Source organism: Aythya marila, assembly GCF_965140915.1.
Source record: "Aythya marila genome assembly, chromosome: 9".
NCBI classification, from domain to species: Eukaryota; Metazoa; Chordata; class Aves; order Anseriformes; family Anatidae; genus Aythya; species Aythya marila.
The window spans coordinates 16,830,015-16,847,065 of NC_139050.1; the positions used below are offsets into that span (position 1 = coordinate 16,830,015).

Here is a 17,051-nt window from a genome sequence, read left to right on the forward strand (position 1 = left end):
TAAATGGGTGAAGTATGGTGAAAGCACACACAGATGGGGAGTGAAACCACATCCAAGACTGCATTAGCAGTTACATATCCCAGCTTACCCCTAGAGCATCCACTTGGTTACACGTAGATGTTCCTGCTCTAACATGGCTGTGGTGCCAGCAGTTGATATTTTGCTTTAAGTGGGTTGGGAAGTAAAATTAGTGGACATTTTAGGGATCAGATCATAATCCTGGCAGATAAATCTAGCCTACTGCACGATTTCTTAATATAATGTGTTATGTGGGTTATTGGTAAGCTCTTATGTTATCCTAGGGTACCTCTTTTTTGATGTAAACCACCTTATGTATGAAAGGTGAGGGAAAGGTTAAGAAACACAAAAGTACCTGCTTTCACTATCAGCCCTCACCTTGGTGACACTGGGTGTGAACTTTCTGGCTGGTGGCACATCAAAATTGGGATTTCAGGAGAAAAGAGCCAGCTCCAGAATCATGCCCTGGGGCGCAGGGAGGTGCACAACAAGGAGGAGCAAAGCTGGCGCCGCCTGCCTGGCAGCAGGGTGCAGACAGGGGCAGGGTGAGCAGCTGCAGGTTGGGTGCTCAAAAGCCTGAAGAACCAGGTGCCGAGCTCAGTGTGACTGAGCTGTGGGACAAAAGGCTGTCACTGTGCTGTAATCCCAGCCTGCCCCATCTCAGTCCCTTACAGGTGACTTTGCAGGCTCGTGCATTGTTTCCTGACAGAGAAATGATGTTCTCAAAGTCTCTCTGGGGCTCCGTGACCCCACTGGTTGAAGACATTACTCTGGATTTATGGTTTCTTTTCTCAGGCAACACAAGGAAATGAGGTGAAATTATCTGCTGCCTAAAAGGGACCTAGATTACAGAATCACAAGGGGAAGAGACAGGGTGAGCGAAGAGATAATGCTAACATTAAAAGATAAAATGGATTAACATCTCCCTGCATGCGGAAAGCTGCGTGGGTGGAGCAAGAGGTTGCAATAGCAGTTTAAAAGGAGACGAGACAGCTGGGCATACTCATATTTTTATTTTATTTAAAAAAAAATCCATCCCAGAAGCTGAGCTTAACTGATGCTTTCCTCCAAAGTCCACTTCAGCCAGCCAGGCTGGCTCACAGCAGCCAGGAGATGTCAGGACAGCCTGATGAAAAGATCCTCCTGGATGACCTAGAAGGGGCTAATGCAGGAGGGCTCAGTGGTAGTTGGTTGATTTTTATCTGTGGGCTCCAGCAAGAGGTTGCAAAAATGATCCATGGGAAATAGCTCGCTATTACACATTCCACGTCTGCATCAGCCCTGGATTTCGGCTTGAACAGCTCTTCAGACAAATGAGGTGACGCACTTCTCTCCCAGGGCAACTGTGCCCGTGTACCTGTGGGGTAATACGAACCGTGGTGGAGGGCCTGTTTCGGACGTGATTAAAGAGGTAACTCTCCCTCCCTGTGCAGATGAGATCTAAGCGTAGCTTAAGCAAATTACTGAACGGCTTGTTATAGCCCTGGCTGAGTTCCCTTGCTGTGCAGGGCCTAGTTTTTTACATCCAATTTGCTTCGAAGCTCAGAGTGTCACAACAGCATCCCAACGCTTGCATCTCTCTGCTTGCCTGTCACCCCTTCTCGGGAAGATGGGACCCCAGGGACCAGCTGTGGATGGCTCTGAGACGCAGGCTAAGCCCTGTCAGTTTCCCTAATAGCTTCTGATGTTTGTTCCGTGAAAGCTCCCCGCTCCTGGCCATGCCAGTCCACGGTCCGATCTTTAGGGACTGGCTGACTGAAAGCCAGAAGCACTTTGTACTTTGCTAAAGAATTTTAAACAGAGGCACGCTTTATTTGCAGCATGGCACAGATGAGTGTACGGATTTTGGGAAGGGTAACAACCCCCAGAGCCCTCTCCTTCCCACCCCAGCTCTTCTCCCTCCTCCCCAGAGTCTTTTGGCTCCTGGTCTGTGTCCTGGAGAGGATCTCAGCTCCTCCAGCTGCCTCCTGATCCCCCCACTCCCCACAGCACAGGCTGAGCTCTGTGTTTTGGTTTGTCACTCACACAGACGACTCGTCTAGAGAGTCTAACACCACTTCTAGCACCTTGTGATCCTTCACCCTGTCTTTTTGGCATTTTTCCATCCGCACCCCAGGAGGACTGGCCGGAGGGGCAGTCAATGGCTCAGCTGGCAGCCTCCATTGTCCTGCCCAGCACAACTGCTCGATTGTTTATCGCTGCTAACGGCCCCGTTTCAGCTTCTCGGGCATTGTCTGGTTCATGCCATAAAATGGAAGATTTAATCCGCTCTGAAGGCTGTAGCATATGCACAGATTCAAAAAAAATGAATGGAACCTGTAAGTGTAAAACAGCCCCACGCTGCCGTGCCATCAGAACAAAGAGCACGCTGAAACGTGGCTTTGAAATGCCAGCCCCGTGCACGGGTCACCCCGGAGTGCAAAAAACCCTGAGACGATGCCACAGCACGTCATACCCCGACACCTGCTGTGCCCTCAGAGCCAGAAACTTTGCTCGCTTGTAATTAAACAGCTTTTCAGGAAGCGGTGGAGCCCGAGAGGAGGTGTTTGGTTTTAGGGATCGCGGCGTCATAGCTCAAGGAGAGCTAGCAGTGGGGATGGTTTGACGCTCCGTGCTTTTAGGGATGCCACAAGGGCAACCAACCTCACCCCACCCCATTAAATGAGCAGGTAGGAGCCATGCACGTTAATCACAGCCCAGTGGTACACGGATGAGGGGGTGTGAGGTGGTATGGGGCTGACACTGAGGTACCCCACTGCACACTGTGATTGTGGCCACGCCAGGCTCTGCTTGCCCAGACGAGGATGGGAGTGTGAGGCGAGATATGTGATGGCAAGGGGTAAAAGTAGGGAGAAGCAAATCTGGTGGCAGAGGGCAGGGTGCTTTAGGATCCCACTCGGGACCCTTCATCACCCCGCGTGAGGTAAATCCTTCATGGGGGCCGCCGCCTGCCTCCCCTCACCGCGGGGGTCTCCCGCCAGCCACAGAGCGCAGCTCGTGGGCTACCACAAGGGCTTGTAGGGCGTCTCTGACAGACTCCCCGACCCCAGTGGAGGGCTGTGAGGTGTTTTTTTCCACCCCTCGGGGCTTTTTCAGCCCCGGGCCCGGCGCTGAGGCCGCCTGAAGGGGCGGAACGCTCGGTGCGGGGCCGGGCGGGCCGGGGGAAGGAGCGGCGCGGGGGACACCGGCGCCGCCATCATGGCGGCCTGAGGCGCGGCGGGCACGGCGCCGGGGGCCGCAGGGCGGGCGGGAGGCAGGAGGGGAGGCCGGCGGCGGCGAGGTAACGCCGGGAGACGGAGGGACGGACGAAAACGGGGCCCGGGGGATACCCAGCCCGGCGCTGGGGACACGGGGGACGCGGGGTTGAGGGGCCGGGAGGGGGCCGGCTGCCGCCGTGCCTCGGAAGGGCTGCGCTGAGGCGGGGGGAGAAGGCGTCGGGGGTGTCCCCTCACGGTGCTGCCCTGATTCCTGTCAGGTTGGGCGGTGGGGAGAGCCGGGAGGGCCTCCTGGGGGCTTAAAAGGGGGCAGAGAGCTGGTGCTGGGCTTTGTATGGTGCGGGTAGGGCTTTCCTCGATGACCCTACACCGTGGGTTGGTCAGCCGCTTCGTGCACGATTTTGGGGGAATTGCCTGCCCTCTGTGCCTATTTCCTCGTCTGGGAGCGGGGTGAGGGGTGCTGGTGGACCCCCGGGTGTGTTAGGGTTCAAACTGAGTGTTAAAAGGGTTCTCTGTGAGAAACCGAGCTCCCGTTCAGTCACTATACGTGTCTTTGATGAAAATAATGCCAAAGAGACCTTAAACTGAGGAGTTAAACATTTTTGTGTGGAAAGCACAAAAAATTGCCCTTTCAGGTTGTAACCGATTGTACCAGGAGGTGTGATGGAGTGGAGTAAATTATATTTTCAGGAACTGAGTAATAAGCGAAGCTGGCTGCATTGCTTTCAGAAGCCTTCGTTTGCTTAGGCACAGCAGGGCAAGGCAAGCACCTGTGGGACAGTGGCACCTCTCTGGGGACAGATGTGGTCCCAGGGGCCAGGCTGAACGAGACACAGGTTCTCTGCTGTCTGGTTTTCTTCGCCAGAGTAAAGGTTTCCACCTCTGCATGAAAGTTATCTTACATAAATGTAGCATGAAAAAAAAAAAAACTTATCTGCTAAGTTCTTTGTTTGGTGACAGAATAATATGCTTCCAAAGTTTTTCTTAGTTGTTTACAGAAATAAGTTTGTCTCAGTTGTTTATATAAATAGTGTTTTATATTTCAGAAGCAACATGTTGGAACTGGGAGACAATGTGCATGCCAGAAATGTGAGGGAACAGTAAAAGACAAAGACCTCCCTCTACAGGGACTTAAATAGAGCCTTTGTAGAAAGGGTATTTTTATCACTGAAGCTTTCCAGTTAACCCAAAACCCTGTAACTGTGTAATGTAGGCTAGTAAGCCACTTACAGGCCACGGTTATTTTCTCCTTTTAGGCTGAGGGAAGCAATGTGAATTATGTACTTGTGCTTTGTCTGTGCTGATGGCAAAGGAAAAGGTGCAAAATATGCAGGCCTACAAGGTAGGTGAATTCTTCAAAGTGAATAGTCAGTTGCTGTTTTGAAGCTGTGTAATGAGTTTTGGGAAGGAGGAAGTCCTAGGTGGCCTGTAGTAAACATAACGATGTCTCTGATAACACAACTTCTGCAGTTGGCTTTACTTGACAGCATCAGTGGAAGGGACAGGTCTGAAAAGAGCATGAAATCTAAGCTCTTTTCCTACCAGCAGGAATGGATACTTGAGGGGACTGACCAGTCTGCAGAAATTTTCCTCAGATATTGTCTGAATTGTTTCTGCTTCCCAGATGGATCAGAATTTGAGCCTGTAGGGTTCCTGGCCTACCCTCTGAATGCCAAAGGAAAAGCCGTCTCAGCTGACACTGAAACGTTACCATGCGGCGCACGCCTTCTGCTCACAGTCAGACAGAATATAGTGGAGGGGAGATTGTAAATTAATGCTGTTTTCTTTTATTGACAGATTGAAAAACCTAGAATGGCAGGAGAACAGAAACCGTCCTGCAATCTTCTAGAGCAGTTTATTTTACTAGCCAAAGGTACAAGTGGCTCAGCTCTGACTGCTCTTATAAACCAAGTGCTGGAGGCTCCTGGGGTTTATGTCTTCGGAGAGCTGTTGGAGTTAGCAAATGTGCAAGAGGTAAGAGATGAATTTCTATACTAATGTTCCTTCTGCACTCCCAGTGCGACGGATCTTCTGAAGTTTCCATGCTTGTGAAATTTCTGTGCCAGGAGAGGCCTGATGTAACTTAACCTTGGTTCTGAGATGTTTGGGTATGAGATTGACATTGGTTTTGCCTGTATATATTTAGATATTAAAAAAATACCTATATAAAGCTTTACTACCTTAACGCGGTCGCTAATAAAGCAAAAATCTGGCAGCAGCCCAGTAACGATCTTAAGAAGGCACCTATCCAGCCAACAACAAAATCCCTTTCTATTCCTTCATTGTTCTGGAAAGCATAGCCTCAGAGCTCTCCAAAAATCTTCGTGAACAGATGTCTAGTGCATCAGACCTGGGTGATAACCAAATCTAAACCATTGCAAACCAAGGTGGAAAGTAAGTTCCAGGGCTTTTACAGAGAATGCTGTGCCAGCACCCCCCTCTGCTACAGTAGGGGATTCCAGGTTGAGTATCTCTGCAGGTGGGGCAACGTGGCATGCAGCATGTGTGACTTTCCGAACAGGCTCTTAGGTACGTCTAAAAATGCCTCTTTGGTTATCTAGCATCAAACTGCAACTGTTTTTTTTTTTCCCCAGACCTGTGTGTAACAAATGGTATTTAAAACAACAACAACAAAAAAAAAAACACTAAACATACACACAGAAGACTCAGTAAAAATCATGGATTAGTGCTGCAGCTATTCCAGTGGTTTGTTTGTGAGCACTAATATTACTTTCAAATGCACTCAGCTTAGAACATTTTAGCTTACTTTGAAGTTTTTTGTGGTTCTGCAGATAAACTTTCTTAGGTTTCCTGCTAATAGCAAGGATGCTTAACCAACCAACACCACTGCCTGCGTGCTTCTCACATGATGAGAAGAGCTGGCCCTGTAAGATATCAGCTACAACTGAGCTGCTTTTTTCTTTACTGCCTCAGATGCTGCACAAAGCACTTGGCAGTCCAAACTATATTTAAGTTCAGTCACACAGAAAGGGGCAGATCATCTTGACTCTGAAACTGCTGAAATTTGTTGCTGCTCATGAGGCCTTAGAAAGGTTCCAGCTCTTTAAGAACTGGGCGTAATTGCTGTTACAGGAATACTTGTCACACGTGGCCTTAAAATGTACTCTGGAGAAGTTGTCTGCCAGTATCACGTTGCCTGTTACTGTGTTCCATGGGATTTCTTTTTTTCTTCCCACCCAGCTTGCTGAAGGGACTAATGCTGCTTATTTCCAGCTGCTGAACCTGTTTGCATACGGCACGTACCCAGACTACGTAGGTAAGAGACTGCTGCCTGTTTGTCCTTTGGCATTGTCAGAGGGATGTTTTTGCTTTCTGCACTACCTGGTGTAGCGTGGCTGGGTGAAAATGTTTAAGCACAGAATTTGCTTGGAAGAATCGTTTCTAGGGGGGTTAGACCACTTACCTCTGACTTCAGACATCTGGTTTCAAATTTAGATGATGCTGATTACGGAAGCTGCAGAATACTTTGGAAAAAAAAAAAAAAGGTTGTGTTATTTATTCTATAAACCATATAGGTTTTTATAACCTTTTATTGTGACAGCATTGCTGAAACAAAATGAAACATTTCTTTGCCAGAACAGAAATTGAAATAATGACTCTTATGCATCTTCAGAAGGAGGCTGTGTGTGAATCATCTTAGTATTTTTTGGGATGTGCTTCATCTCTTGTGCTCTTCTGCTTCAATTCTGCTATAATTTAGTACTTCATTGGTGGGTAGCAGCCTAATCCAGACTATTATAGACTGTGACAAATAATTTTGTCATAGTGCCGGCTATCACTGTGGTGGGTGAGCTATCCAGTTCCAGTAAGGAGAAGTGGCATCGGTAAATGCAAGGGCTGATAATTCCAGTGGCTGTGGAGCAACAGGAGCCTCGTGAATTCTGTGACCAATTAGAGGATGTGTTTGCTGTGTGTGGGTCTTGCATCCCAGTACGTGATAGTTCATTTCTTTGCCAAGTGAAGAAAGGGAAAGGGGGGAAAAGTAGTCAAAAGTTAGGGCACTGAATGAGGTGGCGTGGCTGGGAAAACCTGAGTTCACCAAAGCAGTAATTTTCATTAAAGCAGGTATTTTAAAGACTTTCTTTGGTTTGGAAAGCTGTTTCCTTTCTGTTTTTAAATATTCATAAGGCACATGGATATAACATAGTGACAGTGAGGCCACGTAAGTATCTGGATTAATAGTTTCTTCTCTCTTCCTCAGTCTGGTACTTTATATTTCCAACTGGAAATTCTGTAGCTCTCCAGAGAGAGGAAACCAACTGTGTTTTCCAAGCAGAACAGCAAAAAGCATTTAATTCTGTCAGCTCATTAATGAATAAAAATGACTTGGTGGTAGAAAGAAAGCATCTACCAGTTGTTTTGGCAGGACACCGCTCGTATAGATGTGAATTACATTCTAATTCCAAAATCAGAATTACTAAAGAAGCAGAGAAGAATGGGATTGCCAACTTTTTTTTAAAACTTTTTCTTTCTCTCTTCTGTGCTAATGTGTCACCAGTGCAGCTCTCTCTGCTTACCAGCACCCCCAGTAGCTGGAGCTGTCTTCCAGGATTCAGCATAGTTTAACTGGCCTGCAGTCTTGCAGCCTGTGTTTTATAGTTCTTGAAGGAAAGTTCTGAATCTTGTCTTTTTAATGTTAACAGCAAACAAAGATAACCTGCCCGAATTAACAGCAACTCAGAAAAACAAACTGAAACACTTGACAATTGTAAGCCTGGCTTCCAGAATGAAGGTAAAGTATGCTGAGCAAACTTTTTTTTTAAAATGGCATCAATTTTTAGCGTCGCAGTTGTATGGGACTGCATGAGTACTCGCAAAAAATAATGTAATTTGAAAAGGGCTTGTAATGTGCAGTGTTCTCATGGTGGATGTTAACTTAATGGACTTCTGGATGAGGTATGGGGGTGTCTGAACAGACATATTATCTGGTTGGTAAGGGCTGGGAAACTTTGTCTGGCTCCTTTTGCTGCTGGAGATGGAGAATCATTCTTAAAAGCACTGACTTCTTGTTCTGGAGAAAAAGCTAATCAAGGATCTTAATTTCTTCTGCAACGACATTATCTTTCTCCTCCAGAAGGCACTATGCCAAAGCTTCAGGAATTACCCCAGCTGGGTCAGAATATTGCATAGCCTGGTAGCAGCTATTTGTATTGCTACAATCAGTCTCTGCTGTACTTGCAGGCTGAAGCGTAGGATATAAACATTTGGGCCTTGACCTTCTGCCAACCCCATTTCTGTTTGAGACTTAGCTGTTTGTTCTGGTTAGGACTGTGAGCTTACTCTTGGGCTTGCTGTTTTTAGTGCATTCCCTACTCTGTGTTGCTGAAGGACCTGGACATGAGGAATCTGAGGGAGCTGGAAGACCTGATTATTGAAGCGGTTTATACAGATATTATCCAGGGGAAGCTGGATCAACGAAACCAGGTGTTAGAGGTGGATTTTTGCATCGGCAGAGATATTCAGAAGAAGGACATCAGTAACATTGTCAAAACACTCCAGGAATGGTGAGGCTATCTCTACCTTGCTTCTTCCTTGTGTATACTTTGTCTTGTTTTTTTTTTTTCATTCCTTGAATTTTCAGGTGCTGGCTCAATTTCACCATGTTCCGTTAATTGCGTGTCTTATGTTATAAGTGGGCACTTGGAAAATTTGCCCAACAGTCTCTTCCTCCAAGATCCCATCTAGATTTCAATTTGTGTTATGCATCAAGCCACGCTACGCTGTATCTTGAGATTCTGGTCTTATTGTGGCTTTTACGTGGCAGAACCCTAGTGAGGACTCAAGGCCTTTTCAAGCACTTGTGCCAAGCTGAAGTCCCCTTTCTGCTGTTATACTTGATGATGAAAACAGAACTGTCCATTATTTTTCGGCCTTTTGCACTGTGGTGAGAACTGCATGGGGAAATTGTAGGGAATCACTGTTTTTAGGAGGGATGTCTCTTCATGTTTCAAGTTTTAGATGCCTTTGTTTGTTGTCTCTTTGTCCCTACAAATGCAGGCTGCATGCAGCCGTCACACTTGGACTGTGGTACTCTCTTTTTATATCTTTGCTACGAAGTTGCTTGTCATCTTTTTGTTAGATTCCCTTCCCACCCAAAATCCAAAATTCTCCTGTAGGCCGTGCGACCTGTGGCAGGTCCTGGGCTGACTGGGAGTCACTGCCTAGTTGTTATGGTAATGGGTGCACGAAAAGTAATTAAATTGCTGTGTAAATATGCTGCCCTGTGGTGGTGGTGGTGCAGGTTTGTTTTTTTTTTCTTTTCTAATCCACCCCCCCCCCCAATCCTATCTCAGAGGGAGGACTCTGGCAGCTACCAAGGCCTTACAGCATTGTTTGGAAGGTAACAACGAACCCGCTGCCAACTCCCTTTCTGTCCTCTCCAGTTATGAACACTGTTGGAGAAGCACTCGTGTCTTTTGAATGCTTAACAGTCGGAGGGATTCTCTCAATCTGACGTTTGTGTTTAATTTTAAAATTGTATTGTTTTGCACCCCCCTTTTTAAGCAGTAATTCTGATTGAAAACGAAGTTGATGGCACGGTGAACCTGCACTGAGTTTTTGATGGGTAGGTAAGAGTCTTATGGACTAGCTAAAGAATGCTGTGAAATGCATCGAGGACACAGCAAAGAATTCTCTTGCCAGCTTTTTTGGAACTCCAGTCTTATCAGGAATATAAATTTAATGATTTCCTGTACTTTTAGGTGACTTGCACTTTTCAGGCTGCATCACTGAGCTGCTCCAGTGAGAACCCATAAATACTCTCTGATATTGTTTGTGTCTTGCAGGTGTGACGGTTGTGAAGCAGTTCTTTTAGGAATTGAGCAGCAAGTCCTTAGAGCCAACCAATACAAAGAAAACCATCACCGAACTCAGCAGCAGGTAGAGATGGAGGTGGGTACAGTCATTTCAGACTGCTCTGTGCTTTTTCATTAAACATTTCTGTTTACTGGATAATCTGGTAACACCTGGTTAATGGATATGGCTTCTCTGAAGTAGGCTAGCAATCATGCAAATCAGATGTGCTGTTCTAGGGTAGGAAAAATACACATCTGTTTCCATGTGCTAGTAACACTGCAAAGACCTATGTCAAATTTGCCCACTCTGAGCAGGTTGGAACTTTTCTCTATAAAAATGGGCCAAGTGGGTGCAGTAGCTCTAGTTCCTCGATTGATTTGTTAGGGAAAGAGTGCTCGTAACACAAAGCTTTGATACAACTCTGTTCCTTTTGTGTAAGGAAGGAAAATCTTCACTTTTCTTCTAAATATGAGAGTGTAGTTTTATATATGTATATATAGAGTCCCATTGCTTTTGCAAAAATGTGCCCTCAGCATCTTCCTTTGGGGTATTTTGGTGACAACTTGGGCAGCCAGGATTGCTACAGCAGCGCGGGCTGGGAGTGCTCCTGCTGTAGGTTGAATTCGCTTCTGTGTCGGTAGATGGCAGCACGGGCATGTGATTTTAGCCCCTGCTGATGTGTATTTACTACTGAGAACAAATCTTGGCTAATATAGCTGTAAAGGTGAAAATGGTCCTCCTGAGACGCTTGCTGAGAGTTTATTTCTTGCAGAGTGCTGCATCCCTGTAGGTTTACGTTTGCTTTCTGAAGCAGTTTATGCTTGGCAGCTTGACTGGCATCCATAGTGCATTTGGTTTGCCAGATGCCTTTGGCCTGGAGTTGGCACACCTGACTCCCAAACTTGTTTCGGCCTATTTTTTGTGGTTGTTTTCCTTTTAATGTTTGCTGATTGTATTTCTGGTGAGCCCTACAGGGTTTCATGAGACAGAATACAGTGCCTGTTGCTGTATCTCTCATTTTCAGCCAGAGTAGCAGAAGCATTACTCCTACCTCCCACAGACAAAGATCTATTCCCAGTTCTAGCAAGTATCTGTGGCTCAGACAGCCTGCTAGGCCAAGTGGCGTTTTCCCTTTTCACTTCTCAGCGCTGTCCAGAGTGTAAGTTTATCTCTCAGCCTCTTTTATCCCTGCTAGTTCTGGCCAGCATAATGGTAAGGTGCCTACTTTCTGCACTGAGGCAGTAGTAGCTTCTTTCAGTCAACCAGGAAGGAGGTACAATATTTTATTGTTGTCTCTTCAAAGTAGTAAGAAAGCTCTAGTTGTTTCCCATCTGGGTCCCGTACGGTTTATTAGCAATGCTGGCTCTAAGTGAGGGCAAAATGCTAGCCGTTATAAACTCAAATGCAGAGCGTGTTTGTGGTAGGAGAGGGCTTTGTGTTTGGTTTTTGTAACCTCCAGGGGTTTCTCAGCATGTTTATGAACAGAGTTGCTACTGTGAGGGGAGGAAGAAGCAGGTGCTGATTCACTGTCTCTTCTTGGCCAGGTCACAAACATAAAGAAAACATTAAAAGCTACAGCCTCGTCGTCGGCACAGGAGATGGAACAGCAGCTGGTAGAGCGAGAGTGCCCTCCACACACAGAACAAAGGCAGCCCACAAAGAAGATGTCCAAAGTCAAAGGGCTGGTCTCCAGCCGTCACTAGAACATACCATCTAAATGTCATTCATCTAGGAATGACAGCAGGAGGAGCAAAAAAGGGCCTGCGTCTCCTTTTTTCAGTGGGTTCTGGGCCAGTCCCTTCCAGGCTGGCAAATAAAAGCCCTGTTTGAATACAGCTCCCAGTGAGCAGCACCTGGCTCAGTTACGCTGTGCAGCCCCTATTCATTTTTGAGGGTGTCCCTGTTCTGGTCCTTTAAAGAGGGACTTAGAAAGAAAGGGACTAGCCAAAAGGGGCAGTAAAAATAAAAAAAAAAATCTGTGGACAGTTTTGCTCCCTCCCAGCCAGTCTCGTTGCTGCTTAACCTTTAGGAGGCTGCTGTACTAAATCAGATCTTGGGAGAACTTCTGTGGCGAGATTCTGAATCCCAGGGTTGAAGTGTGGCTACCAAAGCCAGGCTGGGAGCGAGGAAGCCATCAACACAGATCTTTTCATTCCCAGAGGGAGCGCAGAAAGGTTTCTAGGCCAGGCGCTGCTTTACGTGGGAGTCTTCAGCCTTTTCCGCTACCCCTGTCTCTGTTAAACTGGGGTGAAATTCACACTACCTCGCTCTGTGAAGATGCGACCCAGCGCTGGGCTGTTTACTTAACTCTCTGTTTACTGCCCTTACTAAGCCCTTTGATCTCTCGCAGATTTTAACGCGCTGGTCTGCATCTCCGAGGCATCAAGACAGCAAGGAGGAAGCAGGCTGCTCTTCCGAGCCTTCCTTCTTGCAGACGGTTAGGGGCATGCCAGAAACCGTTCCTTCTGAATGTGATGTGACCTCCCAGAGCTCCCTGTGAGTTGTTCCCCCGTTGATCCCTTCAAAGGGCACAGCGTTTGCTCTTCCTCGGATGCTAGTGACAGCGGGCTGCGCGGAGAAGAGCCCCGTGCAGCATTGTGGCAGGCTGGTGGCCCAGGACCCACTGGCAGGGGTCGCAGCAGCATCCCCTTGCTGAAGCAATGGACTTGACTAGTCTTTCTGAATTTTGAACACTTTCAGGTTGTATTTTCCTCCCTTTTTTTTTTTTTTTATTTGTACATTGTTGTGATTCTAAAGCATTTCAGCCTTTGTTTTGTGTATTTTATTTGTTACAGACTAATTTCAGGTGATTTGCACCTGATCCGGCAAGGCGTGGGTTTTTTTTTTTTTTAAAAGGGGGAGGATGGGGTTGGCACTGAAACAGCAAGTCGCAAAAAAAAAGCACATTTTAGAAAAAAAAAAAAATTAAAAATGCTGATTTAATGTCAGAGTTCGGAGTCTTGGCTTCGAGGCTGCTTCAGGCTTGTAGTCCAGCAGTGCTTGTTCACGTGGCTGTCGACGTGATTCTTGATGTTACGTTATCAGAAGGTCTGACCAATCTCCCCGACGCATCTGGGAGGATTTCTGTTCCCGTTCTGTCTCTGTCCACATCCGTGTGGAAGGATCTGTGGCGAAGCCGGTAGCTGAGCCCAGTCTCCTGAACCAAAACACCTTTGCTGCCTGGTAGTGGGAGGTTTGAAGTTTTGTCCTGTCTTTGGCTAACTGATTCCTTTCTCTTGTAGCTCTGTAGTTTGGCTCCTGTGTTTTACTTCAGTCCGTGTTGGAAAGAGAAGGGCTTTCCATGAGCAGGAAGGGGAGTGGTTCAAGCAGAGGGCTGTGACAGTGCTCCAGTCCCGCAGCAAGCTGTCACCTGCACTCGTGCAATGCATGTGCCTTCCTCTTACTGCTCCAAAGCTCTCTGCCATCTGTGTGTTCTCAGTCCTCGGCTACAGGACGTGATGGACACTTGTGAAAGTAAATTCCTCTCCCTTTTCTCTCCTGCAGTGCAGGCACACCAGCTTTCAGTCCTGAGAGGTGGCTCAAAATGCCTCCCGTCCAGCTGCCTCTGGGTCAAGTCCCTCAGTTTCTGATTCCTTACCAGCTCTTTCCCCTGGAAACTCTAAGCCAAAAGAGTCCCCAGGGAAGGCTACGAATTGTCAAGTGAATAAGCCCAGAGCACGAAGCCCTCCCTTATACCTCAAGGGAGCTCTTGTGGTGGAGCTGTGCTGGCTTCTCCCAGTGCTTCTCTGACGGCTTCAGGAGGTGTAGGTGGACGTTGTGTCCCCACGTCTGACAGGTATGGGTGATGAAGAGGGACTGAGTCTGTTTCTGGCTTCCTGCGTGGGTGACTGCCGTGTGCTGGTCATCCAGTTCCTCGCAAGGTCTGAGGGGAGGCTCTGTGAACCTCGGCTGTTTTGTTTCCCTCGCGTTTCTGCTATCAGTCCCGCAAAGAGGCAAGAGGAGTGCAAATGCCTTTGGAAATCAGCGTAGCTCCTGGGGAAATAGACGTGAATTTGGCATCCTTGGTGTTTGCTCCCTGCCAGTTCCAGGAGCCACATTAGTTCGTGGAAGCTTCTTTAGGGTGTTGGAACTTCTGAGTTCATCCTGACATTTCTGCTGTTCTCAAAGCCTGCGTGGGGGCGAGGGTCCTATTCACACGTCGGTGCACGGTGCAGCAAATAAGCAAGGGAGGAAATGGCCCTTGGAATAAAGAGCTGTCCCGTGCCTGGTGGTGACAGAGGGCTGAGAGGGGATGGGGCACTGGAGGGAGTGGAGCTGTTTGTGTGTTTGGCTTTCCTGGCGTGCCAGCCACACGCTCGGTGCCGCAAAAGGAGGGGGGTGTCTGCAACGAGCCCAGCCTGAGATGAGTCATTAACAAATGACATGCACAGAGTACCTGGGGGAGGCAAACAGCTCTGCAGCAGCTGGTTAATGAATCTGGCTTGAAGGAAAGGGAAGCTATTCCAGGAATGAAGCAGAAGGCATAGTTGTTAGCGGGGAAGGATGCAGGAGGTGCTGTGCCGTTTGAGAAGGGCGAGATAAAGGTGGTGTCGGCTCCCTGGGACTGCAGAGAGGGCAGAAACTGGGGGCAGAGTTGGCTGAATGAGGGGCTGGGGGGATGCTGAGCTGGGGGGGATGTCTGCAAAGCTTAACTGTGATCTGGGGACACAGGGAGATGGAAGCAGAGGTGGGGTTGGTGCAGACTCCAGTGCGTTGCATGTGTTGGAGGCAGCTGGCACGGCTTGTCTGAGCGCTGCTGGACGCTGCTCCCTGATGTGGGGAGAGCTTCCTTGGTTTTATGGCAGCAGCGGGCTGCTCCAGCTTCCTCCAAGCCTGCAGCAGGACCGAGTTGGAGCTATTGAACTCCCGTTTGCCTCCTCCGCTCCGAGAGGGGTGAGTAGATGGAGCTGAGCTGCCTTCCCTCCGCTCTTCAGGGCTTTATTGTCTAGCTCCGCGTTCTGCAGCTCCGCTTGTACCAGTGCTTGTTTAATATGGAGTTGGGCACTGAGCTGGAAAATGGAAGAGAGGATCTCAGCTGATTGCAGTGCTGGTAGACTGCCCTAGCCCTAAAGCTGTGCCTCATGCTAACAAATGTCCCTGGCACTCCTGCTGTGACTCAGTTGATACCAACTAACATCAGGCAATTCTGGAACGTGAGAAAGCAGGGCTGGTATCAATCTTTTTACAAAAAAAAAAAAAAATAATTTTGGGTGGAAATCTATAGCTCTTTTACTTTCCTCTCACCTCCTTAAATGAGCTGAATGCTAGCTTAGTTTTCTGTTGAGAACAGGAGGTTAAATTGGTAATGCTGACAGACCCTGATGTGTTTTCAGTTGAGACCCCTCCCGCAATCAGTCCTGTGCAGGCTTCTGAAATCCCACAGATGCTCACGGAGCTGCTTGCGAGGCTGCCCTGCTAAGGCCATAGGAAAATTGAGGCTCAGTTTTCAGACCAGCAGCCGAGTGCCACAGAGCCTCTACCTGCTTGAGAGGTCCCCCTCCACGGATGGGGTGCAGGGGTGGGACTTGTAGGGTTCCAGAGTGAAGCTGGAGAAAGGGAAGCTTTGGTGGCCATAAAAGAGAGCTGTAGCAAGAGGTGACTTCTCCCAGCAGCCCTGCAAAAGTGGGTTTTGCTGAAAAGCTTTCTGTTCCTGGAAGCATGGAAAATGATGCTGAACCTAGTGGGTGGTGGTTGTTATTTTTTAGCATTCTGCCCATCCTGTGATGGGAAAATGCATTGGTTTGTGTGTCCAAAAAGGAAGTTGAGTTTATTCACTACAAGGAAGGTGGAAACGAGTGCTGTAAATGTAGAGAGCTGTGTTAGAATGTGACAGATCCAATGAATAAATTGGACTGGTCCTAAATTTTGAGTTCTGTACAAGTTTGAGTGTTGTGTAAGCTGTTTTAGAGAGGCCTCTGATTTTGAAAACCAAATGAAGCCCCACCTCCTGCTGGGGTAAAACAGTCAAAGGTGATGCAGAGTTGGTGCTGCTGGCTTTTACTTCAGTATCTCAGCCTCCTGCAAGCTTTGCAGTGGAGAGAATCAGCAGAGCTCTTTATTTAAAGATGAGGAAAAGGATAAATCAAAGAGCCTGTCCCACAAGTGTACAGACCCAGCCCATCAGACCTCTGTCATCTACTCCTGTATGGAGCTTTCTGTTTTTCTTTCTCCTCTGTGGTGCCTGACCTAATGCAGGGGAACCAAAAAGTGAAACTGTCGAGTTTATTTTTGTGTAATCTGAGGGCGAGGAACCCAGGGGCATCAGGAAAGGTAAATTATACAGGCATCTCAGTTCCTACCTGTAACCTCGGCGTTGTGTTTTCATTACGAATTTGTGACCTGACAGTCTGGTAGAATTTCTTGGCAGAGTTTTTAGAGATCTGTCACTGTTCCGCGCTGCTCCGTGGCGAAGGTCAGCGTCTCTCAGGGACTGTTGACATTTTGCTGATATTTCTTCACGTTTGGCCCTACCACAGAGGTAAGTGAGGGAAGCTACGGAGCTGTGCCCTTAGCAGAGTGCGTGTTTACCCTCCAGCCTGGGTGCCTGCACCCCGTTTTGTGGCAGCACTGTGCTGGCTCCCCCGTTTCCAGGTTCCAAACTGTGGGAGCGTGATAGCTGTGAGCGTGGCCTTCTCTTGTCCAGAAGAGATGGACTGAGGGAACGTGCACGCTGCAAACTTCAGGTAGTTATTGGGATGCCGTAAGGTCACGTGCCAGTCCTGAAACATGTGTTTCCCTATTCCACAAAAGAATTTGTGCCTGTGCTCCTTGTTTGACCTTCTTCTAGTGAAAGGTAAAGCGCCTTTCCACAGCTCTAGCTCTCCTGCAGGAGCCCGTGAATCTCGGTATCGTTGGGGTGTTTTTCAAGTGCCAACTCCCCCGCAATACCTCCGTTTCTGAGTGTGGTGGATAAATAAAGCCTCACTCCTTCAGAGATAATTTTTTTTTTGTGCCACAGCTCTGTATCTTCACGCTCTGAGGTTTGGAAGTGCTGCTGTCTAA

At 47.8% G+C, this 17,051-nt stretch overlaps 1 protein-coding gene across 1 annotated transcript; it reads left to right on the plus strand.

Annotated features, from left to right (window-relative positions):
- Nucleotides 1-3,224: 3,224 nt before the first annotated feature.
- COPS7B (COP9 signalosome subunit 7B) lies at nucleotides 3,225-14,622 on the plus strand. Its single transcript, XM_082767671.1, has 7 exons — nucleotides 3,225-3,298; nucleotides 5,031-5,207; nucleotides 6,435-6,510; nucleotides 7,898-7,986; nucleotides 8,556-8,758; nucleotides 10,040-10,145; nucleotides 11,594-14,622. Exons 2-7 carry the CDS (start codon nucleotides 5,046-5,048, stop codon nucleotides 11,750-11,752), a joined length of 795 nt encoding a protein of 264 aa, XP_082623797.1. The 5' UTR covers nucleotides 3,225-3,298; nucleotides 5,031-5,045; the 3' UTR covers nucleotides 11,753-14,622.
- Nucleotides 14,623-17,051: the final 2,429 nt, after the last annotated feature.

What these genes read in the sequence shown, in the direction of transcription:
- COPS7B (XM_082767671.1), top strand. Translation starts at nt 5,046, where the DNA reads ATGGCAGGAGAACAGAAACCGTCCTGCAATCTTCTAGAGCAGTTTATT. An exon ending in CACGTACCCAGACTACGTAG is followed by an intron (nt 6,511 to 7,897) that starts GTAAGAGACTGC and finishes TAATGTTAACAG; the next exon opens with CAAACAAAGATAACCTGCCC. An exon ending in GCCTGGCTTCCAGAATGAAG is followed by an intron (nt 7,987 to 8,555) that starts GTAAAGTATGCT and finishes TGCTGTTTTTAG; the next exon opens with TGCATTCCCTACTCTGTGTT.